The 15,196-nt window shown below is 34.0% G+C and overlaps 1 protein-coding gene across 3 annotated transcripts in view; it reads right to left on the bottom strand.

Moving 5' to 3' along the window:
* Nucleotides 1-15,196, bottom strand: part of ADAMTS19 (ADAM metallopeptidase with thrombospondin type 1 motif 19) — a 134,064-nt gene that overhangs the window by 7,619 nt on the left and 111,249 nt on the right. For 2 of the 3 annotated variants that reach the window (XM_039337381.1, XM_039337393.1), the window contains 6 exons: nt 14,294-14,374; nt 7,849-8,006; nt 5,849-6,002; nt 4,718-4,853; nt 2,780-2,984; nt 1,461-1,613 (listed from right to left, as the gene is read on the bottom strand). In XM_039337381.1, the coding sequence (XP_039193315.1) occupies nt 1,461-1,613; nt 2,780-2,984; nt 4,718-4,853; nt 5,849-6,002; nt 7,849-8,006; nt 14,294-14,374 (887 nt within the window). Of the gene's footprint in view, nt 1-1,460; nt 1,614-2,779; nt 2,985-4,717; nt 4,854-5,848; nt 6,003-7,848; nt 8,007-14,293; nt 14,375-15,196 lie in introns of those variants that run through there. The other variant, XR_005556052.1, reaches the window with a different exon arrangement.

The raw sequence follows: 15,196 nt of genomic DNA, 5'->3' as shown, positions 1-15,196 counted from the left end.
AATCACAAAATACTTTGTAAAATGAAACACATGCAATATTGGCTAGCCTTTAGAGAGCCTGGGATACAAACCAGGGCTTGAAACCTATTATACAACCAGATGTACTTATACAGCTATAAAATATTACTAAATATAAAAGCTGTTCCAAGATGACCTTTGGGTACTTGGAACCTATTTCAGGGATATGAATCTAGAAACCATTTTTTAATATTCAGGGGTAGCCAGAGCAGTGCTGAAATTAATTTTTTAAATCTTTTGCAGTTGTGTCCAGAACAACTGCAAATATTAGAACTTAACAATAAAATCACCATGATTGTTTTCTTTTTGTGTTTTGCAACATACTGTGAAATGAACTTGAGGTCTGAGTTATATGCTTGTACCCATACAGGTAGTCCTCATTTAATGACTGCCTCATTTAGCGATCAGTTACAACAGTGATGAAAAAATAACTTTGAGATCAATCCTCGCATTTACCACCTTCATAGGTTTGTAAAGGAGGGAAATAAGATCATAACCACAGTCGTGGTTTCATTTAGCAACAGATTTACTTAATGACTGAGTTACTTGTCCCAATTATGGTAGCTGTACAAGGCTATCTGTATGTTAAAGAATTAACTATCAGATCTAGTTATGCAATTGTCATTTCTATTCAACTAAAGTCTTAGGGACTGGTAAATTTTCTGTCAGCACTGACAGAGAATAGGGAGTAGTATTTATAGTCTCCTGCCACTCTGAATTGTTTTATAGGTTCTCCATGACTCCACCACATATTTTGAGTGTGTAAAATTCATATTATTCTGTTTTTCTATATATAAGTCTCATATTGGTCTGTGTTTATGTTCTAAGAGTTGGTGTTTCCCCATCTGAACACACAAAGATTTATTTCTTTAGTAATTTTTCTCCAAGGTCTGGAAACATAAAAAAATATTCCCCATAATGTTTTTCCACACTCAATTTCTTTTCTAATTCTGTAATTGTGATTCTATGATTATCCTGTCCTGGTCCACTGAAATCACAGAGACACAAGGTATGAAAAAATAAGCTGACAACTAAGGAGTTGAAAAACACAATGGCGAAATAAACAGAAAGTTTATACCAACAATAATCAGTAAAGAATAAATCTGTGCTAGGCCTGTGCAAATCCTTCATATGTTGGGTTTCTGAAGCAGCTACACAAGGTTGGAAAAAAGATACAGCTGATTTAACTATTTGAAAAAATGCTAACTTAATAGTTCTTCCATGTTTTCAAACGCTTCTTCTGAAGGACATTTATAACTCTAGTATACTGTATGCAGTACATTTAAATTTGTTTTCATGGTTAAATCAAAATACATCAGTATTATAATCTTATGTCTTTTTCTCATTTTTCTTTTATTCAGGCTTTCTCCCTCACTAAAAATACATTGCACGGTATTTGGCAAAGTCTAATACTGACAATTTCATAAAAAAACATATTGTACCTTTGACCAGTCTCCCATTCTCCAGACGTAACATTTGGAATAATCTTCACAATCTTCTGATTCTCTGGGTCTTGTGGACAAAACACATTTCTTCCGAGGATTAGTGCACCTTACAGTCCGATGCCGTATGCCTTTGCCACATTTTACAGAGCACTGTAGAAAGATGGAAACATGATCCAGAGCTTTCACCAGCATCTCCAACCTGTTGGAGCTACAGCTCCCATAATTTTTACACATATCACCCAAAACCAGCATTGTAAAGCTGATACACAGCCCTGATTTCTATCCTGTTCTTAGCAAATAGTTTCTGACATAGTTTCTGTAAGTCACCTAGACACTGGCTGGTTTCAAGCATTTAAATAAAGCAAATAAATAAATATGTGAACGAGGGAGAAAATATCCCATGCTTCTTAGCTGACCACTATATCCTTTGGAGCTTCTTGCAAAGGTTGGGAGTTGGGAATATTCCCAACCTTCATTACGGTTATTCTAATCCTACACGAGCAGAATAGATTGTGGTGAGGAAGAGATTTAGTATAGCCAGTATCTAGAATCTTCTAGAGTATACCTGCTAAGGTTAGAGCAATATAGTTTTTAATCTAGAATGATTCAGTCTATATGGTGTGGACAAATAGAGAGCTGAACTTTGACAGGATTGTTCTGTGATTCTTGGGCTGGGCCTGACATCTATTCTGAATAACATTTACACAAAAACTCTGGGATAAATAAACCATAAATTTAGATATGTATGATCAATAGGCTGATGAAACCCAGTTGTAGATCATCAAGCCTGGGCCCATTGGTGGAATGACTGGCGGTTTTCAATATCTGGATTAGATGCAACCCAAATAGGTCAGAGTATCAATTAATTCAAATGCCTTCTGTCCCATTTTTGATTCCCGAATGGCATTGTGCCATCAGAGAGAGAAGGATCAATTCTGGAGGGGTCTCCTGGACTCAGAGCTTTTGCTCTGGGGACACGTAGAATACATTGTCAGGAGTGGCCTTTGCCAGCTTTGGCTGGTATGCTACTTGTGACCTTACCTGAAATAAAATGTACTGAGTAGGGAATGCCCTTTTAAAGAATATTTAGCTGACACTGACAATGAATCTTTTTCATCACCACATGAAGTTATTTATACTTGCCCTGACATTTTAAGTATTTTGTTATACTTTATCTTGGTATAGAATATTGTTTTATTCCAATACACTAGAACCAATAGAAATAAATGATTTCTTAAGTCTATGACAAGTGTCTTGTAATAAATTGGATGAGTGATAGCTTAGAAATACCATATATAAATAAATAATCCATGCACCTCTGACCACACGCCAGCTTCCCACACTGTCATGCAGTCCTGGCCTTCACAGCGCTGTGTTGAAGTAGGCTTAGGGCCAATACAGTCTCTCTCTCGGGCTCTGATCAAGGTTCCATTTCTCAGTTGCTGAGTACAGGCTACCTGCCTATTCTGTGTCCCTTTCCCACATGTCCTTGAGCATGAAGTCCACTCAGTCATCATCCACCTAAAGAAAAAGGAAAAAAAAATCATGAATTGGCATTTAGTTAGATTTTCAAGCCAAAATAATCTTCAAAATATTTTCTAGTCCTGCTTGATTTTAAAATGCATTTTAATTGATCTTGGTTAATTCAATTTTTTGTAAATCCTTGTTGAGCACTACTAATATAGCGGTCCTTTAACCTATGAAATGACAATCTTCTTCGTTTGATTTCTTGGTACTGAATGTTTTATACAATACTATTTCTGCCAAGCGTAAGCCAAAGTATAGTGATATTTCATGCATTATAGAAATAATTTATTAGCATTATTATAAAATTGCACTTTAACTCTAAAAAAATTCCACACCAACCTATCTTGAGGGAAATATTAATGAAATATGTGAGAGTTTCAGTAGTTTAAACAATACCAGAAACTATATGTCATGAAAGGATACGTGTTTGCATTTAAGAAGTACTTTAAAAATGCAGATAGTATCAGGAGGAAATTTAAAATTTAGCTATTTTTTCTCCTTCTGAATTCTTTACTTTGAAGCTGATATTTTCGTTATTAGGAAATAATCTATTAGTACCAATGGAGATGTCTATGGATGGAAATGCCAACTTCAAATGAATGAATTTTTCAGGAAGATGGCTGGAAGTAGAGCTAAATTCTCCCACTTTAATATGATTAATTTCTCTGGCTATCTTCATTTTTTAAAAGTGAAATAGAAATTTAAATTTAATATCTTATCCAACTAGGTTCTGTTTTTAAATTAAAATCTTATATATACGTGGGATAGGAAAAGAAACTAAAGTCATGTTTGTTACTTTTACATAGTCTTTCTTAAAATGAGCACTGTTTATATCAGTGGAAAGAAGAAAATGTGTTCTACAATTGAAAAAGTGAAATTCTGGTATCAAATAAAAATTATGGGAGAAACAGGACAAGAAGACAAGAATATGATATTTAATCTCCTCCTTGCCTGTTCATGTGCCTAAAAATACTTTTATCTCCTATTTGATTTGATATATGGGATACAGGTTTCTGTTTCTATTTCTATTATCTTAACTTAGCACCATTCCTAACATTCTGTTTAATTATTTGTGATTTGCTAACTTTTCCAAAATCTACAAAGCTATCCAACATAAACACGCAAGCATTATTTCTAGTAATGATTCCAATTTAGTATTGTGTTAACCATCATTGATTACTATTAATCTTTTTGTTCTCCTGATGCAGATAATTTGAATTATCTAATTATATTTCTCACAGTCTACATTATGTTTTCTTTTGATAAAAAAACAGTGGAGAAGTTGAAAGCTGAAACAAATGGCTTTAAAAATCTTAGTGTATTTATTTTTTTAATTATCACTATTATAAATATATAGTTTAACTGATTAACTGCATCCTTTTGGAAATCAGATCATCATTCTTGAAGTTCTAATATACATAACTAGATATATGATATATAACAGATATATAATATCTAGTACTTTTTGTTCCATAAAATCACAGAAAGAAGAGATTAATAGTCAAGACCTGATAATTATGGTTGGAAATTTACATGTCACAAGTAGCCCCTCCCCATTTTCGCTTCCTATGTATCACTTCCTTGCTTAATTTTTTAGACAGAGGCATCCATTATCCATTCAATGTCAAAGAGAATATCCCACAACTATGAGTTACTTCCCAAGGGACAGCCTCTCATTCCATTTCAGTGTCCATTATATGAATCTGAATTTTGGGTCTCAACCTCACCTTGTATGGCATGGCTGCTCATTGCACTTTCGAATTTGTGGTTCAGGTTTTGTTAAATGTTTGCATTTCTTGTTATCCACAAAACTAATATGCTTATTCATAATTTTTGTGCAGGATACTGTTGTCTTTCTTTCACCTAATAAAAAGAAAAACAAAGTTTGCAGAGCTTTGATGACAACAGTTTTATCATTGAATAAAATTATTCAAAATTACTGAAATATTAATAAATATGATAGCCATTTTATACTTGGAGAAAACTCTAATGTTTTCACTCTTATTTTCACTTGGGGATAAATATCAAATTCCATCCTGAAACTGATAAAATAAATTAGTGAGGATTTCATATTTTTATATAAAACTTTTAAGATAGTTTTAAAAATATTACATTAAAACTTTGCAAAACAAACAAACAAACAAACCTAGAAATGAAAAAAATCTAGTTTTCTAACAGATAGGAACAACAAGTTTTATATTAGTCAAAATTCTAAACGTAAATGAATACTTTTGCTAAATATTTATCTGTGCAACAATGTAAAATAGTTTATTGAAGAAAGTGTTAAGGGTTATATTGCAGATATTAGAAACACCTACTGTAGAATAAGTTTAGAATAGCACATTCAATGCGGCAACAGAAATTTTAAAATGTTTTGACAAACCTCAAAACAGTAGTTTGCCAAAATGATTGAAAGCAGTTACATTGTTCTGAAAAAAGCAAAATAATTATGGCAAGAAAACTTCACAGCATTGTGATCACACCAAAACAGAATCACTGTGACCAGCTGATATGACCTGGGAAGGAAGTGGTTGTTTTTTTACTCATTGTCCTATCAGACAGATCATTTCATGTTCTATGTGAATAACATTTATGAACATACAGTTGAAGGGCCAATTGGAATCCCTTTTCATTTTGCCAGAGGTTTACCAGGACAAAACAAAACAAGTTTGACTTTTTCTATGTTAAAGGTATTAGTCTTTGTATATTACCCCCTTATATAAACATTTTGAACAATTCTGCTTTTTCACTGCAATTGGGCTGACTTAGTAGCCCTAATGACAAAATTAATATAATGGAAGCAGCATCAAATTACACCAATACATATGTAGCTATACCCACAAATGTATAATCATTACCTCCTCCACATACAGCATTACAGTCTTCCCAACCTGAGTGGGTCCACATAAATAGCGGCTCCGATACCTTTGTGCTCTGATTCTCGTTAACTGGATCTAAAGGAATAGTATATTCATAATGTAGCCCATAATTCTGATCTTGAAAAAGCAGGACCTGTAACATATAAGTAATTAATATTTGTATGTCTAGATATGACAAAAAAAGCAGACATGATAAAAAAGAAACATCAGTCTACAGAAAATCATAAAGAAATTCCAATATAAATGCCCAACATTCAGAGTTAAAACTATCTTCCAGCAGGCAAAATAAGACTGGTCTCAATCAAGATAAGAGACTTCATTTGAAGAAAGGAAGGAAGGAAGGAAGGAAGGAAGGAAGGAAGGAAGGAAGGAAGGAAGGAAGGAAGGAAAAATCTGTCAGCATACTCTGAGAATTCTGCCATCCATCCAACAATTGTGTTAGCTAGGAATTCTGGTACAAGTACTCCTTGACTTACAACCATTCATTTACTGAATGAAGTTACAATAGCACTGAAAAAAGTGACTTATGACCATTTTTCACACAATTGTTGCAGCATCCCCTATGGTCAGATGATCAAAATTCAGATGTTTGGCAACTGACTTATATTTATGAAAGTTGCAATGTCCCAAGGTCATGTGATCACCTTTTGTGACCTTCTGACAAGCAAAGTCAACGGGAAAGCCAGATTCACTTAACAACTATTTTACTAATTTAACAACTGCAGTGATTCACTTAACTATGGTAAATATAGTCGTAAAATGGGCCAAAGCTCACTTAACCATTGTCTTGCTTAGCAATGGAAATTTTGGCCTCAATTGTGATTGTAAATTCAGAATTACCTGCAATTGTAGGTCTATAATTAGTCTACTCATCAAAGCCAGACTTTATTTTTGTTGTCTCCATTATCCTATTCATGATTATTCCATGTACTTCATGTATGTACACATAAGTACAAATACAAAACTCTCTCGGTGTGTTGATTTGCATTCACTTATAAAAGCTTATTTGGTTCTTTCCACTGAAATGAATTAAAAATTTGAGTTCTGCACTTTCACATATCTATGCTCTGAGCACAACTAGAACTTTCCTATATATTCTGAATAGTAATCAGAATTAGCACTTCAAGAGTTTGAGCACATTTGAGATTATGGAGAAATTAAGGATCCAGTATTTTAATAATTTTAAGTATAGTTTAATTTATTTATTATTATTTTTATTTTATTTTTTATTTTATGAGACTTATATACCGCTTTAAGTGCAAGCATTCTCTAAGCGGTGTACACCAGTAAGCAATGTATATATATATTTACATTGCCCCCAACAATCTGGGTTCTCATTTTACCTACCTCGGAAGGATGGAAGGCTGAGTCAACCTTGAGCCGGTGAGATTTGAACCGCTGACCTGCTGAACATAGTCAGCTAAAGTGGCCTGCAGTACTGCACTCTAACTGCTGTGCCACCTCGGCTCTTTATCATTATCATTTTATTTCATTTATATTTATATAAATTTATATATAATTTATATAAATTATATTTATATTTATCATTTATTTATCATTTATCATTAGCATATTGTTCAGATTATGTATACATCTCCTTTTCTCCTAGTTTTTTAGAATACATACATTCTTGAGATATTACCTAATCAAGGAAATACTTTTCCTAGAGAACATGCATATCATGATGCCAAACCCTAGTCCTGAAGAATGTAGGTCTTCTAATACTGATATGAGTTACTAATGGGATCGTATTATGTTTCAGATTCCCATTCAGAAATAGCTAGCCCCTTTCTTGATATGAACCATAATGTGTTGGACTAGATGAGCCTGTTGTCTGATCTGGCATAACTTGTTTTGTGTTCTTATGTTATTCTAAGTTGATTATCATACTGCTTGCAAAACAATATATATATTTAGACATAAACATTTCACCCTATATAGTGTAGAATACATTTAAATAATTATCTATGCTACTATACCAATAAATGTAAAGGTGATGTAGTTGGACCTTTGGCAGAAATTTTTTCCCACAGACCTCTCCTAACATAATGGACAGTGGTACCAGCAATGTTGAATGTTCCAGAATGTTCTATCTTCCAATCACTGTTAATAGACTGTTTGCTGGCATCTCGAAGTGCTGAGGATACGTTAGAAAACAGTACATAAGAGTGTGTTTCATGTCAGGCCTGATTATTATGCTAAAAGAGCCATTTAATCAAAAATTTAAAACAATTTAAGATTAATAAACATAATAATAAAATTCCAGTAAGAAAATAGCTGTACTTCCGTTGAATAACAAGTTATATGTACTTTCAGAATTCTCTTAACATTCAATACAGATATCACTGTATGAAAAGCCTATAATAATTAGTCTACAACTATAATATGGATACTTCAAATTATTAATTGAAAATTATTTACTTTAAAACACAGTGATACAATAGAAGAATATATATGTAACTATGGTACTTTAAATATGATATTCATACTGAACCATTGTTCTTACAGCTTAAAAATTCTATTGATGGAATAGAACTGAGATAAGAAAATTGGTTCCAAATTTTCTAGAATTAGAAATCCCATAATCTTACTATTGACCATGCTGGTTTAGACTGTTGGGATATCAGATTCAAAGTAGCTTTCTATTTACTAACTTGAACTTCCTTTCCTTCCTTCCTTCCTTCCTTCCTTCCTTCCTTCCTTCCTTCCTTCCTTCCTTCCTTCCTTCCTTTCTCTTTGTCTCTCTCTCTTTCTCTCTCTCTCCCTCCCTCCCTCCCCCCCCCACACACAACACACAAACACATTGATGCTTGTGGGATCTGAGTACTTATAAAAGAAATTAATTTATTTTGACTATGTAATCTATTGATGACAATTGTTTGCAAATACATAACATAAGGCAAACTCTTGACTTAAACTTCCTATATATTTGCATATATTCTAGATATTTGTAACTGACTTTTGAAACGAAACCTATCCTGTCTTTGATCTATCCTGCCCGAAATAATGCTTTTGGGCTATTTCCTTTATACAGCTTAATCAAGCCACACATTTAATGTCAACTTATATAGATTAGTAGGAACTGTCAGTACTGATTCATAGTCTTTCACTGTTCTTCCTATAATGTGAATTTTGATAGTTCAGACTCAGAAATATAGAATTAAATAGGCTTGAAGTCCTCTAGAAATGGTGGCTCTAATGCGTACTTTCTCACTGAAGTTCCATATTTGTCATTAATTATGCGAAAGTGCTTCAGTTACTCAACTCTTGCCCCCAAATTCTTCATAGTTTTATCGTTATGTGAGTCACTCCTGGCAATCAATTCCCATCAATATTTGGACTGTTTTGTATTGTTTCTATAGGAAACAATGGCAATAACACCATCAAAAATACAATTAAATTATCCAAGAATTATTTTGGCCACCAAAGGACAGCAAAAAAATACAAATAGTGTGAAATGTTCTGTAATATTTGTAGTATTCAATAATGCAGCTGTGCTAAAAAGCTTTTCCTTTTTACTGTCATGACATTTTGAATATTTTATTTAATGAAATAAAAGTGAAAAGGCCCATACTGGAATACAATGGAAACCATAACATCATCAAACTTGTTGATGACTTCTAGTACAATTGTTAATGGAAAAACACCCTCTGCCCAAGACAGAATACATTTAAGTAATACATTTATCATGTAAAATTCTGATATTTTCAAAGGAACATAACTGGAAAATCAGATACTACCTAAAGATGTGAGTATGATCTCTCAAGAAAATGTGAACTTTTCCACAATATGCTATACCATCATTCTATTCCTAGTCATTATCTTAATCTGACTTCTGCTTGTCAATATGTACTCAATATGTACTCAATACACAGTACACAATATCTATGGCTGTTATCTCAAGTAGCACTATATGCAGCCACTACAAAAAACAAACAAACACAAAAATACAAATGAAGGTAAAATAAAGTCTACTTCACCAGAGAAGACAAAGGAACTATCTTCCCCAAACTATGTGATTGAAGCCAAAGCACAGGAAAAGAGAACCACTACATGCCATCTGCTTTCTGTTGCCTAGATGTATTGCAACTGCCATTCCCAGGCAAGGATTCCAGTTGCAACATATGTCATGCTGAGAAAAACACTCATGTTTTTTTAAAAGTACTAAGAAGTAGTAACCTTATGTGGAGGTCATGAGTCAAAACAGGCTGTTGGTAAGCCAGTTGCAGCTTTCTTTAAAGCAACATGCCCTTATACAGTTAATAATGCCTTCATTGAGTCATGTTTGACTGCTGCAATATATTCTATTTAGGCTGTCTAATTGGAAACTGCAGTTGATTCCAAAGGCTGCGGTCCAATTGCTGGAGGGTGACAGCTTGTTTTATACTGTGAGCAAAACTTACACTGTGAACAACCAATAACTTTCTGTGTAAAATTAAAAATGCTGATTATGACTTATAAAGCCCTTTATGGCATGAGTTCTTTCTAACTGGAATCTGCCTACCCTGTGCATGTAGGTTGAGCAGGAAGGCTGAAATCCTCACCAATGAGGGGGAAGAGGGTAGAGTACAAAAGCAGGACTTCTCAGTGGCTATCCCTATGTTATATAATATCTTGTCTCTCCCAGATTAAGATGCCTCCACCCCATTACTATTTGTGATATAATAATGTTCTATATAACATATGGTTTCCTGTGTTTGGGGGTGCTCTTGCTCTTACATCCAGTGTTAGATTATTTTAGAAATTTTAACAGTAATTTCTACATAATGTCTTAATAATTGTGGTATTTCATATTATATGATTTACAGTATGTATAAAATCCTGCACTGGAGTGTCAGAACATTTTGTAAATAAATAATAAATAAGTTAAAGTCCTTTATCCTTTTCTAGTTAAAAATTATCCACCAGGTCTACATATCTCATTTACACAACTCATTCAAGAGCTAAACTAAATAATATTTGTATTCAAGTGACTATTTGGATTTTTACATTGGCCTTTTTAATATAGAGTTCCCTAACAAAGAAAAATTCAAGTCCAGGAGTATGAATGTCTTATCTACAAAAGGCTTCCTGGATAACTCTTAGTAAAACATTTACTTGGGACAAGTCTGTAGAAGTCCAATTAACACATTGTTGTCAATCATTCAGTCATGTCCAACCATCGGCCACTCTATGTATCAGCATTCTTCATGACCCTCTGTCTTGTACCACTTCCTTCAGATCTGCCATGATCATCCTGATGTTATCCACGTCCAGCCAACAGGTACTAGGCAGGGCGACCCTTTCTCCATTTTCTGCTGATCCCTCCCAGCATGATTGACCTCTTGAGTGAGTCATCTTGCATGACATGGCTCAAGTAAGATAGCCTTTATGATAGCCAATTACTACTCAGAATAATTACCGTATTTTCCGGCATATAAGATGACTTTCTAAACCATGCAAATCTTCTCCGAAGTTGGGGGTCGTCTTATACACTGAGTCATCTTATACACCAGAAAATATGGTAATACTCAGAACAGTTCAACTAGCTGATGTTGCATGGATGTAAAATTTATCACTGTTATGAATCTAAAGAGGAAATCCATGTAGGTACCTTTTGGTTGGAAGGAGCAAAGAGTGGTGCATCTCCCCATAGATGAAAAAAAAAAACCACCCTAGAAAATGCACCCAGCCTTCTAGGCAAAGCAATCAGTTAGATATGAGTGGGAAAAGGAAAGTAGTAGTTAAATAAGAGAGATTACCAGCCTTGTGTGGCAAGTGATTTAGAGTATAAAAATACAGGGGAAATAACTGTAGGGAAAACTCCAGACATATAAAATTATATATATTAGAATTATATATTATATGAGAAGAAATAATTTGGCTACTGCTGACACCTCTGTAATTTGACATGAAATTGTGGCGATATTGTGTGAATACTGCAGATTCCATCCACGTGCTAGCATTGAGCTTATATGTTTTAATTACTGTATCTATTTTCTCCTCTTTTTTATATTACATATTCTTCATATATGGCACATCCATTTCTCCTTTTATGCTTCTAATTGTGGCAACACTTCCATTCTTGTTATTGCCATTCTCATATTTCTACTTAGAAAACAAATCAATACTACCTTCACATAAACAGATCCAGACGTGGATTGATATGATCTTTCAGGTCTTCCCTTTTGATCTGTACAGATGCAACATGCATGCAAACAATTTCATTTGAGGAAAATGGGCAATATGTTTTTGAAGCTTTCCTGGGCCCTTCAGCTTGTAAAAACATAATTAAATATGCTTTGGAGAAAAATGAGTTTAAAAAATGCATTCCATTTGCAAAGTTAGGAAAAGAACTCTAGATTTAAACAGCAATCTTGTTCTTCTCTTCTGAATGTTTTGTATATTATCAAAAGATAATTAAATATTATGTGAATTTTTTTTTTAAAAAAAAAAATCCATTCCTGATCTTGTCTGTGACACACTCGCCCAATCCAGCATCAACACTTTATACCTGGTACACTGTATATCCTCTTCAGAATTTTAGTTCACTCAAGATGCATTCACATACATACCACACACACATACACACACATACACACAGAGAGAGAATTTTTAAAGCACTTGCAATTGCAAGATTAAAATCAAGCGGCATTTATATGTTGTTGTTGTTGTTAATTGCGAAGTCGTGTCCGACCCATCGCGACCCCATGGACAATGTTCCTCCAGGTCTTCCTGTCCTCTACCATCTTCTGGAGTCCATTTAAGTTCACACCTACTGCTTCAGTGACTCCATCCAGCTATCTCATTCTCTGTCGTCCCATTCTTCTATTGCCCTCAATCTTTCCCAGCATTAGGCTCTTTTCCAGTGACATTTATATGTATAATATACTTTATACAAAAAAGCCCTTTTGGTAGCATGGGAACCTCTTTTGTGTGCTATAGTTCCCAACACTAATTATTATTCTAGGCCAAACATTTCAAGGGAGAACCTCCGCTGAAAAGGTAACACAAGCATGTCTCACTATAACCAACTCTGACATGTTAAGTATCAGCTACATTTTATTCATTTTTATTTAGGACATTTATAGTGATATTTGCAATATTTATTGATGGCTTGTATACACTGGAAAAAAATGACATGTTGGAAAACTAATTTTTGCTGTATTAAAATTTAAATACAGACTCCAAATCATACTCAAATTAGTATTCAGTTCTCACTCTGTAACTTACTCCCAAGTCACTTAGCATTGGAAGGTGGTGGGGGAGGGAAGAGAAATGTATTCTAAGGATTACAGCTATCTAATTAAGCTCTTGGATACACTAATTCATTCTTTTTCAAAATGGACCTTGCATGTATCTTCTTTGGCAATACTGCTAACTACGCAGTAAGAATATATGATTCCATTTTTTAGACTTGCATTTATATTCAGAGGTAATTCCCATCCACTTCAAGAAGAGTCAGCCCGCTACAGCCTTCCACAAATTGTAACACTGTAACTAATACAGGGGTGCGCAATTATGGCAATTTTATGACCTGTAGATTTCAACATCAGGGAAAGAATTCCTGAGCCAGCTATAGTTGCCCACTCCTGGACTAATATATGTGTAACTGTTTTATATCACTTTTCAGTTTTCAATCTACTGCTTTGGCAAACTTAGATTCTTTTAAATATTTCCACAAGGCAAAAGCAGTATTAGTTGAGTCTGACAAACATTAGAAATCACAATTCTGGATATTTTCCAAAACGAGCTTTCGGTTGCTGTCAGTTTTATCTTTGTGTGTGTGTGTGTGAGTGCTTAGAACTAAGCTAGAAACTTAGACTCTACAAGTTTTTCTCTTTCAGTATTTAGTTAATTCTGTGGTAAATTAAAGAGACAGCAGGCCCACAGAGACTTCTTTGTTTCTGTGTTTTACAAAAACTATTTACAGACCTCTAGTCATGAAAACATTTGTGAATTTTTGCAACTTTTGAATCAATCATTCTAAAACAGCCAAACTAAGTGCTAACCCTTGGTAAAACACCAAATCAGCTAGTTTTAAATAAAATCACTGAAATTTTTGACCAATTTACTGTTTTTACTTTTTGGGAACTGCATTCAAAATAAGTTATAGTTAGCTACAGTTCACAACAGTTTATATTCTATTAACTAATTCTACTACATTGGTGTGGTAATAAGAAAAAATGATATAAACAATAAAGCTGTACAATATATGCAGAAACTGTATGAAACATTAGGCTATATTAATAAATTGCTAGCATTCCAGTTGGTCAGTTTTAATCTGATCAATAACAACCTTATTACGTTTTTTCTGAAATTCTGAACTAGAATGCTTCCATTGGGCTACTTAAAGAAGAAGCTAATTGTTTTGGTTTCATCCAGGTTAGACAGACCCTCCATCCTGACAGTCACACTGTTTGATTTGATTTGATCACAACTTACCCAAGTAGCTGTGAGCTGGTTTTTCTTCCACAACTTTGATTCTTCTTGCTCCTACAGGTATCACTAAGGCTTCCACATAACCTGAGTATATATACCGACATTTATATTGTTATCTGTTTATTTAAATTAGAATAATATTTATATTAAAGTTGGTTCCATCTATTCAAAAATCTTTAGAATTATATTTGCTCTTGATGCCCTATTTTTTTTTTGAGTCAAATTTCTGGAATCTAGACTTTTGATTTTGTGCATCAAATTCTTGTTGTCTCTCCCTCTCCCCCCGATTATCAAGTATTACTGTATCTCAATTGAACAATTCTGAGTTGATTACAAACCTGTCCCCTTTATAGATTCCATGGACAATAAAAGGGAGGAAAAGTTTTTATCTTTTCTGAAAAATATCAATGAACCTATACTATTCTTTATTCAAAGAAGCTATATTTTCCAAAAAGTTTGTCATGAGTCTATATCCTCCCTATTTTTATTTCTGAGCTATAGTACATAAAGAAGTGCTAAATTGCTAAGTCAGCTGTTATGTCAACTACTTGGAGAGGATTCTATGGATCAGCTATCAACCAAAGCACTTTAGTTTCCAACCATCCTACTTGGGACCAAAAAGATGGCCAGGGTGGGTCAAACATAAACTTTAGTCTTTGCTTAATATGTAACACTCTGTTGGAAGCATTAAAACAGGGGTGTCAAACTGCCGGCCCACGGGCCGGACATGTCACACAGAAGCCGCGCCCACCCCATTGCCAGCAATGGCAAAACAGTCCCGATACGTCAAGCGACGTCACGTGATGTCGCAAGTTTGATATGTCTGCATTAAACAAATTGGGATATAAGAAATTTCACATACTCTATTATCAACTAACGAGTATTCTTAAACTAGTGTTGGTGGGC

The sequence above is a fragment of the Crotalus tigris genome, unplaced genomic scaffold, assembly GCF_016545835.1.
Source record: "Crotalus tigris isolate CLP2741 ecotype Arizona unplaced genomic scaffold, ASM1654583v1 scf7180000017549.6302385, whole genome shotgun sequence".
Taxonomy (NCBI): domain Eukaryota; kingdom Metazoa; phylum Chordata; class Lepidosauria; order Squamata; family Viperidae; genus Crotalus; species Crotalus tigris.
Note: the sequence above shows the minus strand (reverse complement) of the source record. Positions and strands in the feature narration are given on the sequence as shown.